The 26,976-nt window shown below is 39.9% G+C and overlaps 2 protein-coding genes and 1 long non-coding RNA gene across 3 annotated transcripts; 2 read left to right on the top strand and 1 right to left on the bottom strand.

The window, feature by feature from the left end:
- The first annotated feature begins 5,764 nt into the window (after positions 1 to 5,764).
- On the top strand, positions 5,765 to 11,149 carry c1qtnf6a (C1q and TNF related 6a). Its single transcript, XM_007565677.2, has 3 exons — positions 5,765 to 6,099; positions 8,714 to 8,914; positions 10,581 to 11,149. The coding sequence occupies exons 2-3, from the start codon at positions 8,728 to 8,730 to the stop codon at positions 11,126 to 11,128; spliced, it is 735 nt and encodes a 244-aa protein (XP_007565739.1). The 5' UTR covers positions 5,765 to 6,099; positions 8,714 to 8,727; the 3' UTR covers positions 11,129 to 11,149.
- Positions 11,150 to 11,428: 279 nt separating this feature from the next.
- Positions 11,429 to 24,278, top strand: LOC107837847 (uncharacterized). Its single transcript, XR_001663896.1, has 3 exons — positions 11,429 to 12,067; positions 12,116 to 12,119; positions 24,268 to 24,278. It is a non-coding gene; the product is annotated as an uncharacterized LOC107837847 (long non-coding RNA).
- chst12a (carbohydrate (chondroitin 4) sulfotransferase 12a) lies at positions 14,611 to 25,843 on the bottom strand. Its single transcript, XM_016678408.1, has 6 exons — positions 25,712 to 25,843; positions 21,449 to 22,087; positions 19,574 to 19,726; positions 19,306 to 19,485; positions 17,863 to 18,413; positions 14,611 to 17,832 (listed from the first exon to the last, which is right to left on the bottom strand). Exons 2-5 carry the CDS (start codon positions 21,812 to 21,814, stop codon positions 17,865 to 17,867), a joined length of 1,248 nt encoding a protein of 415 aa, XP_016533894.1. The 5' UTR covers positions 21,815 to 22,087; positions 25,712 to 25,843; the 3' UTR covers positions 14,611 to 17,832; positions 17,863 to 17,864.
- Between the last annotated feature and the right edge of the window lie 1,133 nt (positions 25,844 to 26,976).

The following is a 26,976-nucleotide window of genomic DNA, read 5'->3' as shown; positions in this document are numbered from 1 at the left end:
AACCAACATTAACAAGTTACCATGAAAGCAGTGGTACGTGCTAAGTGAGTCTAGGACGGGTGAGGAGTGCTATGGACCCCGGTAAAAGTGCTAATATATTTCTCAAAAGACAGGAAAATAATGGATTTTATCCTGGATACAACGGAAACGTGCTGTACGCGCAGAGAGGAGGAAAAATACAGATTAAATATCGTCATTTTTTTCTTATGACGATCTTTCGTCGCATTTCATTCATGAAATATCGTTTTTACCATGCTATGCCAAAAACACATATTTTCTTCTCTCTGTCTTGGAATCTGCTGCTTTTAGACACTCTTTGGTTCTTCAAATATCAATCTGACTACAGCGTTGCTCCAGAATTGAGTCATGACAGACTTTTGATGTTTTATCACTCCTACTATCTACACCCCCGCCGTACGATAGAAAATCTCAGGAGGCGAGCGTCGTCCACACCGATGCGCTGCTAGCTCAGAGAAAGCCAGCTGGGTTTGTTGTTCCTTTTTGGTGCCACCTCATATCTTTACATTTAAATCACCTCGCGTGCTGCTAACCTGCTATGTTCAGGTTAGCAGGTGCAGCAGATTCCGTACCAAGCAGCTCGCTTTTAGTAAGTCACTGAGGTCAATGATATTTGTGTTGTCACTCCTCCTCTCTGCGCGCGCGGCACGTTTCCGTTGCTCACGGTGACATCTATACAGAGACCGAAGAAAACCGAGAAATGGGTCACCCAGTCACTTCCTGTGTCGATGTGGAATAAGGGCTGAGGGGTGGGCATGTGTTGAGAGTGAGTGTGGGAGAGCTGTGTGTGTGCGCGTGTGTGTGTGTGTGTGTGTGTGTGCGTGGGCGTGTGTGTTTACATGTCCTGTCAGGTGGTCCTGGCGGTGTGTGTGCGAGTGAGCGTATGTATTAGAGTGTGGTTTGACATTTAACTCTGACACAACCAGCGACATCCGCTCACCCGAGACAGTTTATCATATTTAGCCATCTAAGTACGAAAACACCTGAGATGTTCGTTTTCATCAACATTTCTACCATTCGTCTTTTTTTTTTTGCACAACACTTCCCCACACTGATCTTATCAGGACAGCTTATTAAGTCATTCTGATACATTCGAGTGCAAATTAAACCTCTTTCCCCCCCAGGTGCTGTTTTAGATATTAATGCATTCAGACCCATTCACACAGCTTTATATCAGATGTAGAAATCTGAAAATAACAGTCTTATTTTCACAGAATTAAACAGTCTAACCAAATAGGAATGTAAATATCTGCAAAAGAGCAAGCAGTTGCCACATTCATTTGTACACCTGTGCAAAATCATTGCATGTTTAGTTTTTGTGTGAAGCGTAGATGAAATTTTGACAGCTATACTGAGGCGTTTACGCAGGAACCCAGAGTTGTGCTGGTGTGGTCAGATGTACCACAGATATATGAAGCGTGACTGTTTTTCTCATGTGCAGAGCCTTGAAAATATATTTATACACATGTTTTTCTTCCCTCCCCACACCGCATTTATCACATGCTTCAGTTGTGTTGAGATTTTATCTGATAGGACAACAGAATAATAATAATAATAATAATAATAATAATAAAAAGATTCAATCACTTTTGAAATTAAAACCTTAATTAAAGTGGTTTTAATTAAATATAATTTTTTTATGTTTTTGTTTTTTAGCACCCTTTATTCAGGTCTCTAAATAAAATACAACCACGTGACCTATTTATTTTATTAATCAGAGCCAATCTGGGTGGAATTTATTTTCCAGTTTTATTTTTAGATTTTTAATTTTAACATAAATATCACACAAAGACATGAGAAACTGCAATGAGACCCATCAAGAAAAGAAAAACAAAGAAAAGACATTAAGGTTGTTGTTTGATATTATGACTAGATGGAGGATCAGATTGTTTGATCATTTTGATGTCTTAAATAAAAAAAATGCAGAAGATTTTTGTAAAGAAATAGAGAACAAAATAAATAAGCAACAAGAATCGAAAAGTTTAATTTCCAAGACAACAGAGGATCCGCATATCTTTGCCTTTATTTTTAAATGTTGGAGGATCTGTGGAGAATAAAATATTCATGTCTTAGTTTTTCCAGTATCAGTCAATCAAGTTTATTTGCATAGCACATTTCAACAACACAGTTCAAAGTTATTTTATTTTTATTGTTTTTACATCAAAAGACAAAAATAAAAAGTCATAAAAACATCATACAATCACCAATTGAGAAAACCAGAAACAGACATTACATTTTGTCATCAGCAGACATCATATATATTGGTAAATATTTAATTTATTATGGTTAAAATGTAACTCCAAGCAGGCGGGGGTTTAGCCTTGATTTAAAAGAACTCAATGTTTCGGCTGTTTTGCAGTTTTCTGGAAGTTTGTTCCAGATTTGTGACGCATAGAAGCTGAATCTGGGGAAAAAGGCCACCTGAGAGTCACTTAATGTCAATATAAATCCAGCAGTTCTGTTTCTGGCTGTGGAGGTTTGAGGGAGAAGCAACAGCATCATGGAGATCAACGAACTCAGAACGCAGGTCAGGGAGAAAGTTGATGAACAGTAAAAATAATAAAGAGATCTGTTTGATATGGTCACAAGTCCAACATGTGTAAGAAGGTTCTCAATGCAGGTCAGACAGAAAGAGGATGTAAAAGATGAAAACAAAGCAGAGGTTTGTCTTTCTGCAGCACAGCGACCGCAAGAGCTAAAATGTAGGCGTTTAGATGATGTGTCAGAATGGCCCAGTCAAAGTCCAGGCTAAAAAAAAATGTCAAAAGTGCGAACGAGTTTGATAGCTATGAATCCCAGATGACAGCGCAGAAAAGAGCGATGATGGTCGGGGCTTGTTTTGGACCTCTAACCCACAGCGGACAGACAGGACGGAGGACGGACCCGGACATGAGCGCCACCTGTTAGTTTGTGAGCCACAGCGACCGCAAGGGACAAACAAGTTTCTCAAGAACACTCAGACAAGTCCAGAACATGCGCAAAAAAAAAATAAAAAATTCCCTCTTTGCAACATAGAAGCACATGAAAAAAAAAGAGAGAGAGAGAGAGAGAGAGAGAGAAAGACTTGTGTTTCGCATGCATGTTCTCTTGCATACGTGTGCTGCAGGCCGAGTGGAGCCAGACGAAACGTTCTCAACGGCTCTCTGTCTTTTTTTTCTTCTTTTTTTTCCCGAGCTAAACCACAAGAATGCTTTGAGGTCTGAAGTTTGAGCTCACCTCTGCTTTTCTCAGTTTGAATGCACTTCCCCTCTAATCACGCTGATGCATCCGAACAACATATCTTGAAGAAAAATGAGAGTGGGGTTGCGGTCGGAGGGGGCTTCGGGGTGTGGAAATATCTTAATTTCACCACAAAAAATCTCTTAACCCTTGAGATCAACAGAAGAATGCGAATATCTGATCTACTTTTGACCGCAGGCCCCAGCTGTTTGCTCTGTTGCTTCTTGTGAGTCGGTTGCATGAGCTTCAAATTCTGCTGTGGTCTGCAGACAGGAGGAGAAAATGCTTCCACTGCAAGGTGGGAGCTTCTGACTTCATTCATCAGGTGCGTGGGGACTGAGAGTCGACATGCAGCTGGGGACCTTTAGGAACTTGGACTAAACTCATAATAACAGCATCACTGCAATGTTCAAAGCACAGTATTTTCCGGACTATAGAGCGCACCTCACTATAAGCTGCACCCACAAAGTAAAAAAAAACAAACAAACAAACTGGAAACATACATATATAAGCCACAGCAGACTATAAGCCACAGCAGACTATAAGCCACAGCAGACTATAAGCCACAGCAGACTATAAGCCGCAGCAGACTATCAGCCGCAGCAGACTATCAGCCGCAGCAGACTATCAGCCACTGGTATCTCCGCCGCTCTGTTTTCCACAATCTGCTATTAAGAGCACAGCCCTGTGTCTCCAACGCCGAACCATGGATTCGTTCACGCTGAGTTTACATGCAGCGGTTATCGATATGTACTGCCAGATCGATAACCTTCAACTTGAAAGCTGCATCACATGAACTTCTTCCTGTTGTTTCCATGATGAGGGGGTATGAGTTTGAAAACATTTCTCCGTAGTGTCTGCTGCTAACAAGAGCTTGTTCCAATTTTGACTTCCAATGATTCACTTCCTGCTAAAGTGCCCCCTGGTGGTTGAAGAAAAATCCACAGAAAAGCCGTATGGTTCAAAGCGTGGGAAAAAAGTAGAGGCTTATAGTCCGAAAAATATGGTATTAATACTGCGTCCAGTTTTGCTCTGAACTGGGAAATCCTGACTTCTCAGTCGGAAAAATCCTGACTGTTACATGTTCCCAATCCAGATTTCCCACTGGGAAACTGAGAGCAACTCCGACTCCCCGCCAGTTACGACTTTGCGTTTCAACATTGCCGCTCCTCGCATCAGCAGTAGTGGTGGTGGGAAACGTGTTTATTTTACAAGACACGTGGTAAAAGTACGTCTAACATCAACGTTACATGTACCGCCCTGAAACGCAAAACTGAGCGAATTCAAACTGTTGTTTGCTTAAATTACGTTTGAGGGCGCCGCCATGTTGAAATTCCCACTTCTTAACTCCGAGTTCCCACTTCCCAGGTAACTGGAGCGCAGCGTTAAGACTTTGGTGAGGATTTCAGAGGGCAACAAGTGGGTTTATACATGACTAATAAGTTGCTATTTTTGGCTAGAACCAAAACCAAAACAATCTACACCGAGATCACCCTTCACCCAACGATTGGTACGGTTCCAAACAAACCCTACAGCAGATAGTTTGTGTTGCTCTGATACAGCAACCAGGAGAATACTGAAAACTTTTTCATGAAGCATGAAGCCTTGTACAAAATGTCAAAAAAATCTGTTCATTTTGCTTGAAACAGCGCCCAGAAAAACACCAATTTGTGGATAACGTTCTGTGTGTTTTCACATGCAGTCTGGTTGGGGGTCATTGTTCATTTGAAAAACCTCTTTTTGCCCAACGTTTAACTTCCTGGTTGATGTCTGGATATGTTTCTTTAACATCCGTTCATTATGTTTTTCTTCCCCAACAATTTGAATTGTTTTGAGAAGCGCACCAGTCCCTCCTGCTGCTTTGATATTAAAGACTTCAGAGTCTTTAGCTTTTCTTTTGAGGTGGATTTGAACATTTTACACCAAAACTTATACATCTTTGAAATGCAGAGCCCGGTCTGCTCCCCGTAACTGTCTGAAGGACATAATTGTGTGAAGACATGAAACAATTAAAACTTAGGGATGTGAAATGACGCCCAGGGATGAAGCAAAATCTCAAAGACGCATAAGTCTCTTCCTTAAATTTTGTGGGTTAACCAATCAGAAAACAGCATATCTGAGGAAGGTAAATCTAGATTAAGTCGAATGTTGTGAATTAATCCAGAAGCGTACAAATCCATAGCATCATAATCTGGGAATAAAGATCTCAGTGGATGCAAACTTCTGAATTTAATAAAATAAAAAAAGAATTTGGTCTCATTTTCTTGCCATTTATCAGATAGAAGTAGTTTAGATAACCCAAACAGAACGCTTTTAGTCTTCCTCCCTCCAAGCAGCTGAACTCAAAACTCGACTCCAGAGCTAATCAAAACATTCCCTTTCTGTTTCCCCTCGTCTTTCCGCTGGATTCCCTCATTCCTTGCAGCTGGCTCTCTGGAAATTTGAGAGGAATTCAGCACGGGAGAAAGGCGGGCCCTCCAGGGAGCGACGAGCAGCTTCCTGTGTGTCCAATCCAGAAAGTGTTTGTCAAGGCTTCATTAAACCTGAGCAGCAGTTGAAGTGAGATTTTCCCATCAGTCTGGGCGCTTTCAGAGTGATTAAAAACATTTCAAAACAATCAGGCATGGAAATCATACCCCACGTTTTTAGTTATTGGAAAAACGCACGACGCTGTCGCTCTGTTTAACTCAGGGGTCAGCAGGAAACTGCTGAGCTTTGATCACCAGCTGGATGCTGCTGTTGCATAAACAGTCATGAAGGAGGGATCAGGAGAAAGAGGGATTTACTCTCGGGGAAACTTCACTCACTCTTACAGAAACACGGGAAAGCTGCGGACTCGGGAATCTGCCTCCTGAAGCCGAGGTGAGGATCACTAACGTCCACTTTGTCTGGGTGATCAGTCTGTTAAGCTGCAGGTGCAAAACTGCGGCATGGCACCGACATGCTTTGAAAAATAAGAAAACAAAACAAAAAACTACTGAGTAGGAAAGGGAAGCTGCAGGCGGTTCCTTCTTTAAATTTTTAAAATCTTGGTTTGATAACATGGCTGCGTATATGGGATTTGTTACAGAAGACTGCTGTTTAGGAGACGCGTTCAGAAAAAAAAAACAACCTCACTGTTATGTAATGTGCTAGTGATAAACACAGAGCAGCCATCTGTGTTTCAGAGAATCTCCACAGTAGATTTATGGTTCGAATGAAATGGGAAAAACAACCAAGTTTTTGGGACGAGCTGGGTTAGCTTAGTTTGAGCAAACTGCAGTGAAAGTTGAGTTTTTTATCGATCAGGTTCTAACTAAATGAAAACATTCACCCCGAAGGGCTTGTTGTTTGGACATAAAAAAGAAGAAGTAATCCATCCAGCACATCTGGTCATGACTGAAACAAGTTGCACTCCTCCTTCTGTGTGAGATTTGATTTGAGTAAAAAAATTCCTTAAATCAGGGACCGAGTTCAACTAAAAGTCGTTTCTGGAGGACAAACTGGTCCAACTCAAGCCAAATTATACAGAATCCATTCCAGTGTGTTAAGTTTCAGATTAAATGACGTGAAGGCTGGTTTTATGTTAATTATAAAGCAATATGTCGTCATTTGATCATCTTCTTCTTTCACGTTGGTAAAAAGCCACCTATCTTTGCAGCGATGCCTCCTCCTAATCAAGCATGTGGTGACAGTGGAGAGAAAATCTTTAACTTTTAACAGAACCAGACTGGACTTAATGTGGGTTGAAAAGAGATGTAACAATAAAGAAAACAAGAAAAAAAAAACAACAACAATGATGCAAGGAACCAGGCGTACTTTCAACATGAAAGAAAAACAAACTTCATATGATGTATTAGCACATCAATGGCTATTTAACCAACTACAGTGAGAAAGTGAGAAAAATTGCAACAAAAAAAAAGACCCTCAGCACAATACCACCAGCACTGTGTTTGAAAACTGAAACAGCTGAAACTCCTTCAACTATGTGTCAAGTTACTGTGGGCAAATAGCTCAATCTTTGTCTTGCTTGACCCAAGAAAACACTGAAAATGTTCCGTTTTGTTTTCCTTGAACTAGAAGAAATGTCTCATAAAACTCAAAAATATGTTTTCAAAGTAGAGAAATCCTATCTAGACCCGATTGGTCTGGATACGTATGATTTTGATCAAATATTCCAGAAGATTCCTTCAAAAATTTGTCAGAATATTCCTTTAATTTAAGGTGGGAATCAGCTGCCGATGTCAGCGCAGTACTCACACTAGATACAGGGGGCAGCACTGATTCCCACTGCATTGACACGCAAAATGTAACAGATACTCTTTTAGCTTGCACATCATTTTTGTTTTGTTTAGTTTTTTTGTCATGTGGCGCCCTTCTCTGGGGTGCCGCCCTGGGAGGATAGACATCAAAGGCTTTGGAAACCAGGATGAGTGAAAACAACAAAGAAAAACATCCTCCAGTGCTAAACTAAATACCTTATATGTGCATATTTGAACTTATAATCTTGGAATTAGTTTGGGGAAAAAAAGACTTTTCTAACTTCTATCATTCTTCTCAAGTTAGTTGCTGATTATTTGATTTATTTACTGCTATTCCTGATTATTTGACTTTATAAAAACCTTTAGGGGGGTTGCGGGGTTCTTTTTGCCTTCAAATTATTCTTCAAAACCCCAAGTTTTTCCTTTTGTTTTTTTTAAAGAGTTATTAGACCAGGTAAAATCATGGCATCCTGGAAAATGATTTGAATCACGTGTGTCAAACTCAAGGCGCGGGGGCCAAATCTGGCCCGCCTTAACTTTTTATGTCGAGGGAGACATAAATAGCACCGTCAAGATAACAGTGTGCTTAAATATTGTTTTATCTATCAAATCAAAGCAGTTTTTATCTGTTTACTGCCAAATTACATCAATCAGTCCCTCCACTTTTCTGCAAACTATCGTGGAAATTCACACAAAATCAACAAATCCCTACATTTTTGATACGGTGAGTAATACAAAGTCGCATTTCCCATAAGTGCAAATATTTCAAAATTAGAAACCAAACACCTTGATTTTTATTGCAAAAAAATCCCCAAAAACAATTGCAAAATCCTGGAAGGACTGAAAAGATGCTCAATATTGCTTAATTTAAAGAATTTATTTATATTTTAACATTTTGTTGACAGGTTTTAGCAACAGATTATAACACAACCGGTGTTCTGAAAGATCATTTATGATCTTGATTTGGCCCAAAATCAAACTGAGTTCTACATGCCTGATTTAAAAACATTATTACAATCTCAGATCGATTATATTTATGCACACGATTATGACGTAATCATGTGCTAGAAAGTGTCCTAGTCTCTCTTCATTCAACCTGGCACATAGTTGGAAAAGCCTTTATTTAAGTGATATACTTTTAAGGACATACAGCATTTGTCTGAAGCTATTTATTATGCATTCCTGTATTGTAACTATTTATAATAATAATAATAATAATCTCCATATCTCTGCAGCCTTAAGGGCAGCCATGTTGGGTGTCGTCCTCCTCCTGCTCTCCTCCTCCTCTCCTGGGGTCACGGTTCCTCCTCCCAACGCTCCCTGCAGCAGATGCTGTGACCACATGCCGCCAGCAGAGGGCAGCGGAGATCCTCCGACAGGGGCGTTTGGCCACGTCCCGGAGATTCGCACGTACATCAACATGACTATACTGAAAGGTGACTTGTTGCAAACGTGTTTTTTTTCTTTTTCTTTTTCTTTAAAAGCCGGAAATTAGAAATTAACTGAAAGAGAGTATTCCTCCACAAACCTGATTAATCAGGATTCACATATCCTTCATATTTTGTTGGGGAATACTCAACAAAATATTTGACATTTACTTGTAAAACAAATTGGAAGCCGTCCACTTCGTATTTATGTGTCAATTTGTGTTTTTCTACTGCATAAAATTCTAATCAGATAATCAAGTTTGTGATTTGATTAAAATGTGACAAATTAATGTGAATATTTTTTGCAATGCAGTGCTTGAATCAGCCCAGTTCTTACCGTAGAGCCAAAAATCCTTTGAGTTTATATTCATTTAAGAATGTAATTTTTAAAAGAGTTGGAATATTTGAACTTCTGATGTCTTCAATAAAGAATCTACAGGTTTAATTTGAGGAATAGATAGAGTCAAGTTTACAGCACATTTCAGCAACAAAGCAGTTCAAAGTGCTTAACATCACCATATCATAATGCAGTCATTATGAAACAAGCAGTAAATATAAAATTATCAAGCAAATACAAATCAGATATGGTGCTCAATGTTCGAGTTACTGCTAATCAGGTGTGTTTTTTTTAGCCCTGATTTAAAGGAACTCAGTGTTTCAGCTGTTTTGCAGTTTTCTGAACTTTTGTTCCAGATTTGTGGAGCATAGAGACTTAATTCTGCTTACTGGATTCATGAGTAAAAATTAAGTGCCGACCGGTTCCCCACAGCTTGCCGAAACTTCACCAAAACATTAGACGAGTCTCGCGTGACCTCCCCGTGTCCACGTCTGCTGCAGGATGTTTTGTGGGTTTTCTTGGAAGCGCTGCCTCGTTTAAAAGCCGCCCACAGAAGGACGTGTTCATGTTTTTTTTTGTGTGCGTGTGCGGATTGGTTATTATGACTTGGCTCATTTTCCTGCTCATTTTCCTACAGGAATGTTCACTTTCAGTGTTGCTGATCAGACAGATCAACCTCAGGGTGGAGTTTTTTCAGAAATGAAAGGATGTGGAGCTGATGGAGAGCAAGAGAGTCGGTTTCTATTAGCCTTTGCTCTGCATTTTGTTTTGTTTTTTTGTTTTTGTTAGTAAACTTTTTTTTTTTTTTAAAGAGACATTTCCTTCAATTTTTTTCTCCAATAAAGTATTTTTTATGCATTTTCAGTGGGTCTTAGTAGCTAGGTGTTCAGTTGCATTTACTTTTAGGAGTATTTTATATTATGCTAGATTTTTTACTTGAATGATTTTGTTATGATGCATCACTGAGTAAAATTGTGTCAGCAATTTTAACCAAATACTAACCAGACACAGACACAAATCTGCAGTTTTTGTTGGTTTCAAAAGTTTTATATTGAAACATTTGGAAAAATGTTTCTTTTGACTTATTTCGATATTTTGTATTTATCTTATACATATGAATTATTTTCATTTTGGCCTTTAAAATACATCTGATTATGTCATGTTTTAGTATTAAATGACTGTTGGACTGTTTGGAGTAGCATTTTTACTAAATACTGTTTTTACTCTTAATTTGTTGTACGGCTGCGTTTTACTTTTACTTGGGTAAAAATATGTTCAACTTGAGTAAAGTTTTTGCCTACTCTACCCACCTCTGGTCTTCACACCAACCTCACTCAGGTGACAAAGGAGATCGTGGGGACAGAGGAACCCCAGGGAAAGTCGGACACGAAGGCCCTCCAGGGGCCCAAGGCGTGGCGGGGTCAAAGGGCAGCAAAGGCCACGCGGGTCCTCCGGGAGACCCCTGCAAGCTTCCGCACTCTGCCTTCTCCGTGGCCCGCCGGAAGTCCCTGCACAGCGACGACGCCTACCAGGCGGTGGTCTTCGACACGGTCTTCGTCAACCTCGACGGCGACTTCGACATGTTCCAGGGGAAGTTCCTCTGCCGCGTCGCCGGGGTCTACTTCTTCAACGTCAACATCCACACGTGGAACTTCAAGGAGACGTACCTGCACATCATGCAGAACGACACGGAGCGGGCCATCGTCTACGCCCAGCCCAGCGACCGCTCCATCATGCAGAGCCAGAGCGTCATGCTGGAGCTGCGGCCGCGCGACGCCGTGTGGGTGCGCCTGTTCAAGAGGGAGCGCGAGAACGCCATCTACAGCGACGACGTGGACGTCTACATCACGTTCAACGGATACCTCATCAAAGCCGGCGAGGAGTGAGAGAAACAGAGGGACATTTCGGTGAGGCTTTCTGAAAATGGAGTTAATTTGCTAAAGTGTTCACGCCGTTTTCACGTTTTGTCAGGTTACAGCCTCAAACTTCGATAAATCTCGCGATAAAACAGTAACATTTTTCTTGCCTGGCATGTCTTAAAATGTGCGCATAACGACTAAAACTCCATCCATCTTCCGTGTTTAAGGAAATAATTCCTTCAGCAAACAAGTATTTTTGGTATTTTTGGTAAATATCTTGGTACATTTGAAATTAAGACAAAACTAACTTTTTAGCACCACAGAGGAGCTTGTTTTACGTCAATAATCCCTTAATATTGATGAAAACGTTCTAGATATAAGTTAAATAATCTGCCAGTGGAACAGGACATTTTACCTGGACAAAATGTGTCACCAAGGTGATGTACAGTATTTGTTTTTCTCCACCGTTTTGATCTCGTCTCAGCAAAACGTCTCTGTGTTTACTGTGTCCCTTACATGTGGTTTTCTTTTCCACACATCTATATTAACTATATTTATCATATTTTGGTAACGTCCAGCCTAACAAACAGGCTAAACTCTGTCAATACGGTATTACATCTGGTTTATCCCATAAAATTTAAATAAAAATAAAAACGTTGCGACATGAATAAAATGTGAAAAAGTTTAAGGATGTGAAAACCTTTGCAGCAGTTGATTGTTTTTTTCGATTTTTAATTTGGGATTAAAAACCAAAACGTTAAAGGAGACATTACGTTGATGTTTTTTCTGTTAAATTCTCAGCTTGGTTTTGGGGGCTGGCGTCGGTGGTGCTTGTGGTTCATCCATCCATTACTGGTCACTCACTCTGCCACGAATTTATAAAACTCTAAGGATTAAAGAGGAATAATTTGACTGCGATATCCTTCTTCTGTAAACCAATTTGTTAGAATGGATTGTAAGGTATAGGTTCTTTATTCTAGGACTTTGAAGTCCAAATTCACTTTATACTAACAGATCCGTAACAGCTTCATGTTTACTGTGTTGGAGTCATTTGGGAAACTTTAACTAAGTCAAGAAGCCACTGAATGCAGCATAACCACACTAGGAAATTCGACCCAGGACTGTAAATTTATGCTGGAAAGAAAATAACTCTCTCTGAGGGGTTTTGACCCAACTTTCATTACAGACATTTCAGTACAACCTCAGGAAAATCTGTCAAATTGTGAAAGATGTACAGGATAGTTAACAAACATCCTCAAAAATTGTTTTGAGGCTCTATTAAAGTCTTTCAGCGTGTTGATGTAGGCTAAGAAAATGCATGATCTGTGCTTTTCTAGTGGTAACAAATTGTCTGATTTTAAAATCGGTTCAGGGTTTCCCTCAGTGTTTTATAAGCCTGGCGGGCCACCAGGCTTACTTGTGCCCCATCAGGCTAATCATTGCTTATTTATTTAAGTCTTTTTAAAATGTTTGCAGTTTTTAAGACTTTATAGCAGGGGTCCCCAAACTACGGCCCGCGGGCCGGATCCACATTTGGTCCGGCCCCCTGAACAATACCAGAGAGCATTCAGATTTTTTTTTCATTTAATGTATATACTTCCGGTTTATATGTGGATTTTTCTTCAACCACCAGGGGGCTCTTTAGCAGGAAGTGTGTCCTGTAAATTGTGGGGCGCATTGCTGCCATCTGTTGGACTTTTAGGGAACTGCTTGACTTTTATGTTATTTAATCAGTACGGTTGTTTGCTAGCGGTAGAGCAGATGAACACACTTTATGAACGCCGCATTCCAGGTCGAGTTCTTCGAAGCGATGCCTGTAAGTAGCAGCTTATACTTCAAAACGAGCCTTTATGTTAACATATTAGAAATTAATATGTTAAAGTTACTTTCCCTCAATGGAATATATATTAGTTAGTCCCAGTGACCGTTTCACTCATGGGTTTTGCCCATGTGCTTTCTGGGTAAAAATCAATCCCCCCCGCACCCCCTGTCAACAATCTCCGGCCCCCCACCAGAGAAGGGAAAAGTTATTTGGCCCTAACAGGAAAAAGTTTGGGGACCACTGCTTTATAGTAAGTGTTCATGTGTTAATTTTCCAATCTTTCAATAACACATAATTATCAAGTGATATTATCAAATTTCCTGTCAACTTCAAACATTTTTTAACTCAAAAACACGATGGGCTGCTGGATGAATGACTGCCCTAGCGCCCAATCACCAGGCTTAGCGAGTTTTCTGGAGGAAACCTTGTACGTTTCTTGCCAACAAGTTTTTTTCTGTGTTCGCACAAAACTGAACTCACTGAATTATCTTTCTGAATGACTCAGACTAGGGACAAGGAATAATAAAAAACTGATGTTGCCAAAAAATGGCAACAAACAAGATTTTATTTATTTATTCAATAACAAATAAATAAATGATGTATGCCTTAAAATTACTGTATACTCTATTCCAACTGTCTACATTCATTAGACACCAGAACATTCAACTACGTGAGTCCAAGATGATTGCACCTAAACTGCTTAGCAGATGTGTAAATATATGAAAAAAGGAAAATCATAACTAAAACCATTCTGTTGGGTATGTTGTAAAGTGTTTAAGCTTGAGTGACAGATAATGGACATAAACTCAAACTTGAATAATATGCCTTTTGTTATTTTGACTCATCACGATGAAAATCTAGACCAGTTTATAATTTTATCACTATGATATTTTGATATATGTTGCGTACTATTAAAAATATGGAGTGAAATTAAACTGTGTTCCTCGTGTCTATAAGAGACAATATCGATGAGATAGTGTCAGAAAATCAAACAGTATTATGTAAGGGAGCACCAGCAGGCGGCGGCGCTGCAGGAGGAAACGGTGCCACTAGTTGGTCAGTAATGTCTCTTCACCAGCCTGCCTTCAGTCTCCATGGTAACCAGCTGTTCTGGATGAATACTAGCATGGACGTTAACTCAGTTTCACTCTACAACATTAGGCTAACAGCTAATTGCTAGCAGTACTAGCATAGCACGTCCAGGTGCATTCAGAGGCGGCCATGGAGACTGTTAAAACAAGCTGGTTATTCTCATTTGTGGGTTTACATCCTTATCTATCAAAACAACAGGCATTAGGCATAGAGACAAAGTTAAGTATACTTATCAGAAAGAAGAGAAGCTTCTACAAAATATAAGTAATGTCTTACAATGTCTTATAAGTAAAGATTATTCTTATCCAACCTTCAGTTTGTTCAAGGTTCTCTAATATTGTTCAGACTGCTATTTTCCTGTTCCTGTCCAAATCACATACATTTTACTTGAATGGCATGTTTTCATCTATTTTGAGGAGAAATTTGTGTCAACTCTTGCTTACACCAAATCAGTGATCCCTAATCAAATTATCTAAAATATTTTTGATTTGCCTAAAAGGAAGTACTGTGTAGATTTAAGATAAATCTTTAAATTGAACTAGCAGTGTCTGTTTGGTGTACTACCAATTCTATGTATTTAAAAAAATTATTTAAAAAAAAATGTACAAAAATCAAAGATGAGTTTTTTTTGTTTTTTCTGTGAGCGAAAGAAGTGATTCTGGACGGTGTTTTGAATGGATCCAGTTGTAGTTCTTTAATTTGACCTCTAGATGGCAGCAAATCCCTGCTAATTAGCATTTAGTTGTGTTTTACTACTGGGACGTTTTAGAGAGAAAAAATCACGCCCAGGAGCCAGCAGACCCAAGGCCGGAGTAGTTTAGCGTGTGATAAATGTAGATTTTAACATATTAGACAAAACAGACATAGTGAGAACCTAAAAGTCTGTCAGTATGTTTGTTGTAAGACTTAAAATGTAACTTGTTTCTGTAGCTTTAATTAGTGATGTTGAGTTGTCATTTGCAAAAAACACCACACACTCATATTCATTTGTTTTATTTGAACCATAAATAAATTCCTTTTTTGACTTGCAAACATTTCTGTTTTGATGTTATTTTTCCCCTTTGCCCATTGACAGAAAGAAAAAACAAAAATCAAAAGTTGGAATTTTACACAAGAAACATCAACAAAGAAGATGAATAGAAAACCAAAGGTATGAAAATACAACAGGACTTACAGTACAAACACAGCAGAGGTGGACTATGTCCACACCCACAGCATATGGCCACAAGATGAAGACAAAACTTCCTCCCGCCCCGTAAACAATTCTGCATAAAGATCAGATTTAAAAATAAAAACATTAACAAAGAAACACCAACACGTCTGTGTCTATCACAACAAAGAGTCTGAACAACAGCGACATCCAGCATGGAGTGTGATACTATGAACACCAGCACAATGAAGGAGAATCCAAACAAACGGAGAGATTTATAGCAAAGTCCCACGTTAACAGTTCAGCCAAAAGGCTTTGTTTTTCTTTTGGTCCCTAAATGCAGTTGAAATCAACACTCAGTATATCAAATATTCCTTTTTGTGAGTCTGTGATCTTAGTAAAAATCAAGTCCTATAAAAATACTTTCTTTTTTTTTAAGCTGCGTAAACTTTTAGCAACCAAAGGCACTGTCTTTTCCTCACTTTCATCACCTAAACCCATCGATTCATCAAGACCATAACTCCAGCCTCACATATTTCCTTTTAACTAAACACTATTCATGTTGAACCAGCTTCCAGCTGTCCAGGAGTTCATCAGAGCTCAAAGTAATGCTACAAAAACAATGCAATGCGCCGCATAATAAACGCAGAAGCAACCTGTGGATATCATGTTTAGGGGTAAATGACAGCATGTAGTTGCCGTCTGCAGCAGAGCTCAGCATCAGTAACGGGTTCTCGCTTGTTCTCCATTTTTGTTGTTTTCGTTTTTCCTTACCGTAATGTTTATGTTTGGTTTGCTACCAATATGAAGCTTCTAAAAAGTTACAATCTTAAAACCATCAGACCGTTTCTACGTCTTGAAATTCCTTCTCAGATAAAGTATTTGAAGCATAAAGTAATGCTCCACTCCCCCTCCCCCACATGCTGCTGCACACTGCTGGTCAGCTGGCTGAAAGAATGCTACACCTTCCCATTGATTACAAAAAGACGGAAACTAAAGGCAGCCCTCCATCTTCCTCGTTAATCGTTACTAAACACATGTATTTGAAATAAAAGTAGATCATGTTGTATTTTTTTAAAGAAAAAGTGGAGATTAACAATGTGAAAAAGATAATCTGTCATTTTATTTGCTTTAACATAAACTCTTATCGGTGTGGAGGTATAACAAGGTTTACAAAGTTACGGCCTTAAAACCGTGAAGGTTTTCTTCCACAGTTTGGCTTCAAGAGCAACGCATCGCTGCTCCTGCCGGTCAGGAGGCTGAAACACGGCCACCACACTTCTCCCTCGCTTCGGCTGGGAAAATACATGTAGACCTGGTGTGAAACTAAAGGTAGTGCTGCTTTAAAGACGACTGACTGAACGCTAGAAAGGGAAGGTGTGAGCAATGAGCACAGCTAAATTCAGTGGTTGGATTTCTGTGTAGATTTCTGCTACTTTTTCACCTACATTATAGGCAGCATAATTGAAAGTGTAATAATAAATATGCTATTTTCTGTGAAATCAAAGAGAACCTGTGATTAGTTTTTGTTTTCCTTTTGTGTTAGTACCATAATACTGATATTTTTACTCAAGGTTTTCATACCTTAAGTCTCTTAACTGCACTTTTCTCATTTTGTACCCACTTTCACATGTACTTTTGTATAATCCTCTATAAGTTACTACGTCGTAGTCATGATCTGCTGTGTTTAAGTGGCTCTAATAAAGCTTAAAGCGTCCTCAGACTCATTTTTGTAAAGTAAGTTTAATCTACATGATCCTATGAAATACTAATTTTACCAAGGGAAGTAAACTTACAAGCAATTGTTATGAATATTTGTTTTAAGGTCGTGAAATCATGACGGCGTGAGTTAACCCAGACCTGTCTGAAAAGAAAACAAAAAGCAAAGACACAAATGAGAGATTTCCCTTTGAAAGAGATTTTTGAAAAACAAGCAGAGGCACATCTGTGCATCAGTAACCGTAAGAATATGTCTGAGACAAGCCGAGACAAACCCAGGTCACCAGCTGCCTGCTGCTGTGCTTCCTTATGCTGAGGCTACATCGTGGCAACCGGCTTCAAAACTAGCCAGACGCCAGCAGCTGTACTGAGTTTATAGCACGTATTTTGCACGCAGAACCTTGTATAACCGATATAAGTTAATCAGCTCGGTTTCAATGCACGAAAACATACTCTTAAAGTGTGGATACGAGGTAAAAAATAAACTTACTTCAACATAAAATCCCTTTCATGCTTAAAAACATTGCACTTTAAACAATGTGAAATGAACCAGCTAACTACTGATAGTGCAGTGATAATTTAAGATAATCCAGCAACACAAAAAAATAATCTAATTCCGTGCAATCACAACCAAAACGGTCTCTGTGCATCGTTTTGTTTTTTAAACAGAGTGCTACCAAAGTGTGTGAATTTAGTCACAAAAGTGGGCACAGATGGCATCACATAAAAACATGGAGGTTAAAGTCCCTAAAGAGGGCAGAGGGACACACAGCTGAATGTAACTGCATGCTTCTTCTGTGACTTAATGAGGCAGAAAGGACGCCATGAGTGTTTCTAATCATGTGCACATTCAGTCCAGCAAAGACACGGCGCCTCTCGCTGGCCGTTGGGGCTGTGGCGCCCGCTCCTGTGATTTTAAAAACTACATTTCGCCCGGGCGTTTGCGCGTTGAGGATGAGAGTCCGTCCTCAACGAGTCAATCACTCGTTGAGGATGGACTCTGGCCTGTCGTAACCAAAAAGCCGGAAGTCGGGCTCATAGAGCTTGTAGAGCTGCCGGCGTGCCTCCACAGGCACCGGACCGAACCAGTCCGTCTCCCAGCTGCTCGCCGTCAGATTCCTCTGCGAGGTGGGGAACTCCACCACGTTGTCCACCCGCAGCAGGCGCAGCAGGTGCTCGGCGTCCTCCTCCGCCGTTTCCAGGTGGCCCACGAAGTCGTACTGGATCTGGCATGGGTGGCAGAGGCGGTACACCTGCCGCCAGTGCTCGTTGAAGGGCATGTCCTTCTCGGTCTGCGGGTCCAGGAGGTACTGGGTGAAGTGGGAGAAGGACGGGCGGGCGCCCAGAGCGAAGGCCTCGTCCACGGAGGCCGGAGGCGTGGGCTGGTTGGCGTAGCGGCGCAGCATGACTTGTGCAAAGCGCCGGTAGAAGTCCTCGTTGCGCATCTCGAATTTGTTCCTGTAGGCGGAGATGAGACGCACAAACGGGTCCCGCACAAACAGGAACTTGGTGTACTTCTTCAGCTTCACCTGCCAAAGTTAGGTCCAGCGTTATTTTAAAATACACCAGAAAAATATATATCAAGGCATACTCTATTGCATTTTAGAGCAAAACATTCTCAATAGTCAGTCAACTAATTTAGCAATCAATTAATCGTTAACTAGAGCTTACAGACTCAAAAGAGGCCATTTGTTGAAAGAAGTAGTGAAGAAAAAACTGTACAAAATATATACATTTTGAATTTAAGGTATCTACACAGGTTCTACCCAGAACTCCTCAAATGACAGTTCTAGCTTCATCTGACTCAAATTCTGTAAAAAACTAAAATAAATCTCCTGTTGCAGTTATGCAGTTATTAATTGTTTAATCAAACAATTAGAAAAACCTTTTCACTTTATTCATGTGAAGTTGAGGAAAAGGGACAGAGCTTTCCACACGTTGATGCTGCAGATACATCCTCTGCAGCAAATTATCAAGAGTTCACTAAAGGATTTTAGGCAATAAAATGTTTATTTTCTTGCTTAAAGAGTAATGCATTGTTTATTTCCATGTTTTCATTTATTCCTAAAATTGCATAAAACAGGCTAAGATGAAAAATTTTCAAAATGTTCAAATGATTAATCAGTTAATTGTCAGAATAATAAATAGATTAATTTATAACTAGAATAATCGTTAATCACAGCTCCAGTGTTAAGCAAAATCTTGGCTTCAAGTGAAGGAACGACTTGAAGCTGTGGACCGAGGATGCAACAAAGTTCAGGCGACGATGGACGGATCTAGTGGAGAGTTAACAGCCAGACCACTGTGTTCACGACATTTAGATGTTGGCTGTGCTGAAGCGTCTACTTTCTCAGGTCAGAAAATGCATTGTGATCTGAACACAGTCATGAAATTAAGTTGGCAGTATTTTTCAGAACTAACCTTCATGAGGTGCTTTGCGAACTTGCCGTAGCGCTTCCAGAACTTGTTGAAGGTAAAGTGCATGCTGCTGTTGTGGACCAGGTCCCTGGGGATGGCCAGAGGGTCTCTCTGAGGAGCGCCGTCCTGCTGCAGGCTCTCGCTCAGGACGATCATGATGCGCTTCCAGTTGCTGCACGCTACCTGAAGTTACATTCACAGTAGAGAAACAGATCAACCCGATGTTATAAATGTGACAAAATGTACCAAACTGGCTAACCACCATGCGTACCTTGGGAACATAGCAGTAGATAATGCCGTGTCTGTCATCCACAATGAGATGATCCAGCTCTTTGTTAGGAATGTCATCAAACGAACGGTTTTTGCCCGGAAACGAAACGCTGTCGTTGGCGCAGACCTCCTGGAGTAACCGTCGCCTCTTTTCCTGATTATTCCATTTGGAGAAACAATTATGCAATAAATATCACATGTTGGTTTTTACACTGATTATTTTAACAAGAGTCAAGCATCAAAATTAAACACGTACAAGTGTTTTTATTAGAGGTGAACCGACTGCAGTTTTCTGGCCGATCATGGATCTTTTAAAAGTCTGACCTGTCGATTCCGACCAATAGCAATTTCTTTTGTTGGAAAAATCACTAAATATGGCGAAAAAGTTGTTAAGTTAACCTTTGTGGAGATAGATAAGATCAGTGGAAAAGATCGGTTTAACATGTTAGTATCGGCTGATTGCAGATCAGCCAACATTAAAGAAATCGGGGCAGATTTATTTACGAATAATTGAATTAATCGTGATTAATCAATTATTAAAATAATCGTAAACTAATTTAGTAATCGATTAATCGTTAAATGCAGTATACAGACTCAAAAAAAGGCTATTTGGTGAAAAAACATGTTAAGAACAACAATTAAAACTACAATATATATGTGTGTGTGTATATATATATATATATATATATATATATATATATATATATATATATATGCGCACACATTTTGTATTTAAGATAAAATCATGTTTGTCTGTAAACATGTTTCACCCAAAACTCCTCTAGTGGCTTCACCTGGTTCAAATTCACTAAAGGGATGCTATGTTATTGAATTTTAGGCAACTAGATGTTTTCTTTATTTAAAAAATGAATTATATCTTGTAATATATTTCGATTACTGTATATATAAAAAAAGAATTGGTAGTTAATTAAAAAAATCTGAAGAATGTGCCAATTTTTGTATCCAACTAATGAATTCAACTTCAGAAGAATCGATAGAATAATCAATCACCAGAAATAATTGTCAATTGCAGCAATAGACTTATCAATGCACTCCTCATATTTATTCGATGCTTTTCTCTCTTCAGCAGAAAACATCCCCACATCCATTTCAGGATGAATAATTGAGTGTTTATTTGCACCAAAAGCAACTTCTTGTAGCAAAAAGCAAAAGCTGAGAAAGGAAAGTCTTTTATGAATTGACCTTGTGGGCCGAGACGTTTCTACTATCTGAGTTTGACAGCAGAACATTCCTGCTACAAATACTGACTAAAACATGTACAACTTATTATTACTACTTATCAAAACAAAAACTGGAAGTTATGATGGAAAACCAGATTTAGGTAAACAGTTATCTACAACTATTAGGGCTGAAACGATTAATCAGATTGTGATTAATCACGATTAATCATCTACTGACATAACTGTCAACTAATTTAGTCAGCTATTAATTGCTAGCAGGGGCATACAGACTCAAAAAAATGCTAATTGCTGAAAGAGCAACATATTCAGAGCAGTAATTAAATCTAAACTATATTAAACGTATATACATTTACCATTTAAGATGTATATATAAAAAAACTTTCTCTGTAAATATGCTCAACCCAGAACTGGGATAGTTTTAGCTTCACTTGGTTCAAATTCTGTTAAAAAGAAAAAATGTATCCTATTAAACTTCTTTCGGTATTCAATTATTAATCGGTTAATCTAAAAAAAACTCTACAGATTAGCTTTGATCCAATTAATCATTAGAATAATGGATTAGTAAAATTATCATTAGTTGCAGCCCTAACATCTTTAGTCACGATTAGGTCACGGTTTGTCTGGCCCTCTTATCCGCCTCTTTCCGTCTAAAGCTGCCTGTCAGCTCAGCTCACCTGCCTCTCCCGCAGCTCCGCGGCAACCGGCGTCAAGTGAATCTTCCACTCCCTCCGGGGGACGTAGCGCTCCTCTGACTTCTCCGACTGGTTGCTGGAGTCCACCGGCACCGTGTCCGTGGGCTCCCCGGTTCCCGGCTCCAGGAACTGGTTGACGAAGGCGTCGATGTCGGACAGGAAGGACGGGGTCCGGGTGGTGTGGGGCCTCGGCTGGGGCGGCGGGTGGGGGACCTTGGGGCCCGGGGATACTGGGGTGTGCAGGTAGAGGTGAGCAGCTCCCACGTCGTCCCAGTAGATGATGATGAGGAGGATCATGAAAGCCGAGCCCAGAACCACAAAAATGCGGAACATCCTGGATGTTCCCATAGTGACAGCTGCTTGCTACAGAGTCACCATAGCAACAGACTTATGATTTTGCAGGGCGTCTGCACGGCGTTGCCATGGCAGCAGATTATAACAGACACCTGCGTGTTTTCTCATGCATGCACCGGGGGGACGTGGAGACTCGGTTTTGCTGCGGGGCTAAAAACAAACCAGAAGCCCCATGCGGGTGCGGTTAGAGACGCAGCGGCTTCAGAGGAGTCTGGGGTCGGATCGGGCCAAACATGACGGCAGGACTGGAGCCGGCCCGTCAATGACCTGTGGAGAAACGAACACAAAACACATGTTTGCACTCGAGAAAAAGTATCCAACAGATGACGACAAATCCTATTAAATCACATCTGAATCGTGTTCTTTGTCTCTTTTTGAAAACAACAACAAAAAATCAAGGTCACACAAATCACAGCAACACCATCTAATGTTTTCTGGTGGAAGATATGAGCAAACTAACTGAGATGTTTTTCAAAGATAATTTTAGATGGCTTCATCAGATTTTAGATTTAAGCAAAACAAGCAGGCCTGTGCCGATAACAATTTTTACTGGGCGATAAATTGTCCCAGAAGTTATTGCGATAAACGATAATATTGTTGCCTTGAGACAATTTTCAAAAAATATAATGGTAAAGGCATAGTACTGCAAGAACACATTCCCAAAGATTGATCAATTTCTTATTTTAGTCTACATTTAATACTGGAAATTGAAGACATTTTAAATATCCAAAATAAACAAATAAAATGAAATATGAAGTCTTTGTAAAAGAAAAAAACTGTCCTTCAAAAAACAAAGGGATAGTTAAGCCCAAAACACCAGATTGAAGATTTTTATCACCCACTTTTTGGAAAAAAGGAAAAAACAATAAATCATGCAAATGAATATTATTGAACTCGTTTTAATTTATCATGCGATTAACTGATTTATTGTTTAATAAATAAATTATTATTAATGATTTATTTATTCTTTATTTTTAATGCTTTGCTTGTTAGTGGTGTTTAAATAAAACCTGCCAAGAGATGCGAAAGTTGATTTTACTTAGATTAAATATTTTTTATTTTATTACAAATTATTTCAAGTTATATACAGTTAAAACTAAACATTTACATACAGTAAATAAAAAGACACACATTTGTTTTCCTTCCTCAGTGCCTGAAGTTATGAAACAAAGTTTGAGGAAGTCTCGGGCGTGATTTATGGTAAGGCTTGTGCTGAATTTAGCATTCTGGCCCCACACCGCTTCCCAGCAGCAAGATCACAAACGTTTGTCAGATATTTTCAGGTCAGGGAGACTCGGCATACCAAAGAGGGATACGCTGAAGCCCGCAGCAGTGTTTGCTTTAAATGCCACTCCCTCCTCAGATAATAAAAGTGCCAGTGTGAGCCACCCTTGAAGGGAGAGGCGGTTATAAAACGCTTCGCGGCCTGACCTCGGCGCACGCTGCACGAGGGAGACACACAGATGCTCACTGTGCTCGCGCGCTAATTAGCTTGGAAGGGTCTGAAGTGGAGGCAGTGTCTGTTCCGTCCCCGAGCCGCATTTCCTGCATCTCGGGGATAATTGGGCTCCAGTCTTCTATACTTCTCCTTCCTGTTAGGATCAAAAGTCACGGAGCGTCATTTTCTCTCACCCCCCCCTCACCCCACTCACTTCTAAACTTGGAGCTGCCATGCATCGTGTTTCTGTAGCTTGTCTTCCCCTGAAGCGAAGAGGCAATTATTGACATGGAAACGTCTGTTAGGAGTCAGCAGACATCTCTCCTCTTCCTCCCTACAGACATTTCAGCTGCTGTCTTACTACATCGTGTTGTATTTATCATTGCCGTCGGCAACAACACGAGTGCTTCGGTGCAGTTTGCATTTCATAGACTAGTGGCGCATCAAATAACTCGTGCTGGGTCAAAGGCTGCCCATTTTCCTTTGACCGGCTCGGACCAGGCAGGTCACGTTCTGACAAATCCAAGTTTATTCTCAGTTTTTCCTGTTTAAAACTTGAATAATCCCATATTTCTAGCCTTCGAATACATTAAGAAAACAATTTATTCTGAGTTTAGTAAAAAGATAACGGTTATAGATTTATGCTTGTACTGCGTAAGTGGGGATAGCTGCAGTAATCCCACTATTTTTCTGTTTCATTCAATTACCTCCATCAAGAAACTGAATTTTTTTTTCTCCTTTCATGCCCCACATTTATTACATTTAACTGCTTAATTCAAAACCAGGCTTACACCAGTGAGTCTGTTTGAGGTGATTTTCTGAGTTTTCAGAAGGAAATCCAGCAAGAACACCCACTGAAGCTGGAGTGTTTGTAAAAATCTTTCCGTGTTTTAAAGTCGAATCGAGTGAAACTCAGATAAATGTTGGCATCAAATTCATCCATAAGTGGTATAATAATGTGAACGCCTCCATTTTCTGAATTACTCAACCACTTTCAAAGATGGTGAAGCAAATTTATTTCCTCTTTTTCATGTGTTTTCAGTCCAGGGTTTCCCCCAGTGTATTATAAGCCTGGTGGGCCACCAGGCCTTACTTACCCACCCACCAGGCTAAGCATCATTTATTTAAGTTAAATGAGGCTTTTTATACTCCTGTAATGTTGAAAGACAGATTAAGCTAGGTTTATAGTTGACGCATTGATGGGCTTCACATACACTGCCTGTTCCTGCACCTCTGAATTTGTGTATCTTTTAACATTTTTAACACAAAAACATGGTGCATCACCAGTTTGCTGCCCTTGCACCCCTTCTACCGGGTTCAGCCAGGTTTCTGGGGGAAACGCTGCAGTCTTATAGGCAAGAAGAAAATATTCAAATAGGTCAAAGTTGGTAAAAAAGAAAAGCTGAAAATCTGAATCAGCAAGGAAAAGCAGGTTTAAATTAGGTCACAATAACTGACCATCTAGGTTTAAAAACATTCAGCAATTTGAATTAGAGTTGGACAATATATCAAATTGCAATGCAGTTTCATTGTGTGTAACATTTTAATAGCAAAGCACTGTTTGAATGTGTTATTTATAACGATGTAATAACATTTAAGGGGGCATTCAAACTCTGAATGTTATGAACAACTTTAGTTGGTTGGATGGATTTTTTCTGTCTTTAAAATCCAGAACAGTGGTGGAAAACAAAGAGACTATTATTAACAATGTTGCAATAGTCATCAATTGTAATGATTTTTGTTTGTTTTTGTTTTTCTTTACATTAGGATTAATCCAAATGAAGTTATTGTGATGATTTCTGCTACTGTTATGAATGTGGATCCATAACACTATATTAAAAGAGATTTAAAAAGCATTATGGTTAGTTTTGTGTTTTAATTATTCCAAACTGATTAGAGAATCAGAGTAATTTCATTTCCCACCATGCATTTTCAAAGAGCTTGAACTTTGAGGTCGTGCCATTCACCTTAGTTGATGTCCGTAAGAATTTAATTTCCCACCACGTCGCCCCCGTCTGTAACCTGCAGCTCCAGCCCAAACGGGAGCCTGGGCTGACCGCTCGGCTCATATGAATCCCTCCGTCCAGTCCGCAGCAGCCCTCAGCGGATGCCAGACCGGACACAATGCTACCTTTGACGGACGAGCAGAGGCTTGTTCCCTCACCCCGGGAGCCCTCAAACCCCAACCCGCCCGGGACTCGCTCGGTTACAGCGTCGTGTGCGGTGCATTTAGGCGAACACGTATGACTAGTGGGTAAAGAAAACACCGAGTTTCGGTGGTCACGGTGGGGTTGTCACGCTGTCAGTGTGTCTAACGGTCAAACAAGTCCAAAGCACTGGGGCAAAGGAGCATGCAGGAGGAATGAGCAATAAAACCTTATAATATTTAGTATTATGGTCATATTTTTATGTAAAAAAAAGAACAAAGGCATGTAAGAACTACGCGTCCTCACCTCTCTTTTCCCTTCCGGCTCCTCTAGTCGCGTTAGCTGAGCCTGCCCAGTCGGCGCTCCGTGTGATGAGAGCCGCTGTTTTTTCCGTGGGAGATGGAGCGGGATCTCAGAGCGAAACACCGCGAGAGTTTGGTAGCCTGATGTTTCTGCAACGTGAGCTCATGAGGGGGAGATAAATTCACTTTTCTGGGTCAGCTCCAACATGACATTTCTCTGATCCGGGATGATTCACGTATTTCCATCCTTCCCACGGGAACAGATGGTTAAAAATAACTTTAAAAACCCGACTGCAACATTAAATGTAAAAAAAAAAAAAATTAACAAAAACGAGAGAAAAATAATAAACAGTTTATTACAGTTAGTCGCTGTGACAATCGTTATCTTGATTAGGTGATAGTGAAGACAGTTAGCTGATTCATGTTGTAACCTAATCTGTGAGGGATCAGACATTGTGAAAAACATTTGCTTAGTGTAATCTCTTTTTTTTCCTAGCAGCTGGCTCAATTCCCTACACACACACAGTTTTACAACACAAAGTGGGGGAGGTAGCGCACCAAATTTAGCTTTTCTGCTCCATATACCTGATAGGAGCCGCACTGGGAATATTTTCCCACATATTTTCCATGAATGTACGATTATTTGGCTTTCTTGGAAAATATGTTCCTCAAAATTCCCATTTTTCCCTCTAGAAAACCACAATAAACACTTTTGATGCTTTTTTAAAAATGCTTTTCTTCATGTTTTGCTCATTAAAACATAAAGATAGATATCAACAATAATGTGTTTTCTAGGTACAAGTTTGGACAGCCTTCCTCCTCATGTTAAGACCTCGCTATTAATCTTCAGGGAGACGAGTTTGCACTGCTCCTTGGATAATATATGAGGGTTTTCTTGCATGCGCTGCAGGTTTCAAGTTACTCTACAAATCTGGACTTTGACTCAGTCCAGCAATTTCAATTGCTTAGTTTTCAGTCAGTCCCTCGTGAATTTATTGATATTTTTGAGGTCGTTTATATGTTGTTGGATTCAGTTCTGCTTCAGCAATATTCCCTTTACAAATAAGTTGCAGGATTTCTGAGCTTCTCAATAATCTGACAGTGTTGCACCTTCAACAGCACTCCTTTCACTCATCCACTCAAAAAGGCTTCCTATTTGTAGCTTGTCTGCATTAAAATTAGTCAAGCAGTTAGTCAAAATTTCATCTTGAGATATCCTGTAGTTGTTTAGGCACATGTAGTTGTTGTTTTTTTCATTTACCTGTTAAG

This window comes from Poecilia formosa, unplaced genomic scaffold, assembly GCF_000485575.1.
Source record: "Poecilia formosa unplaced genomic scaffold, Poecilia_formosa-5.1.2 Scaffold182, whole genome shotgun sequence".
NCBI classification, from domain to species: Eukaryota; Metazoa; Chordata; class Actinopteri; order Cyprinodontiformes; family Poeciliidae; genus Poecilia; species Poecilia formosa.
The sequence above is the reverse complement of the archived record's forward strand: the minus strand, read 5'-3'. Positions and strand labels throughout refer to the sequence as shown.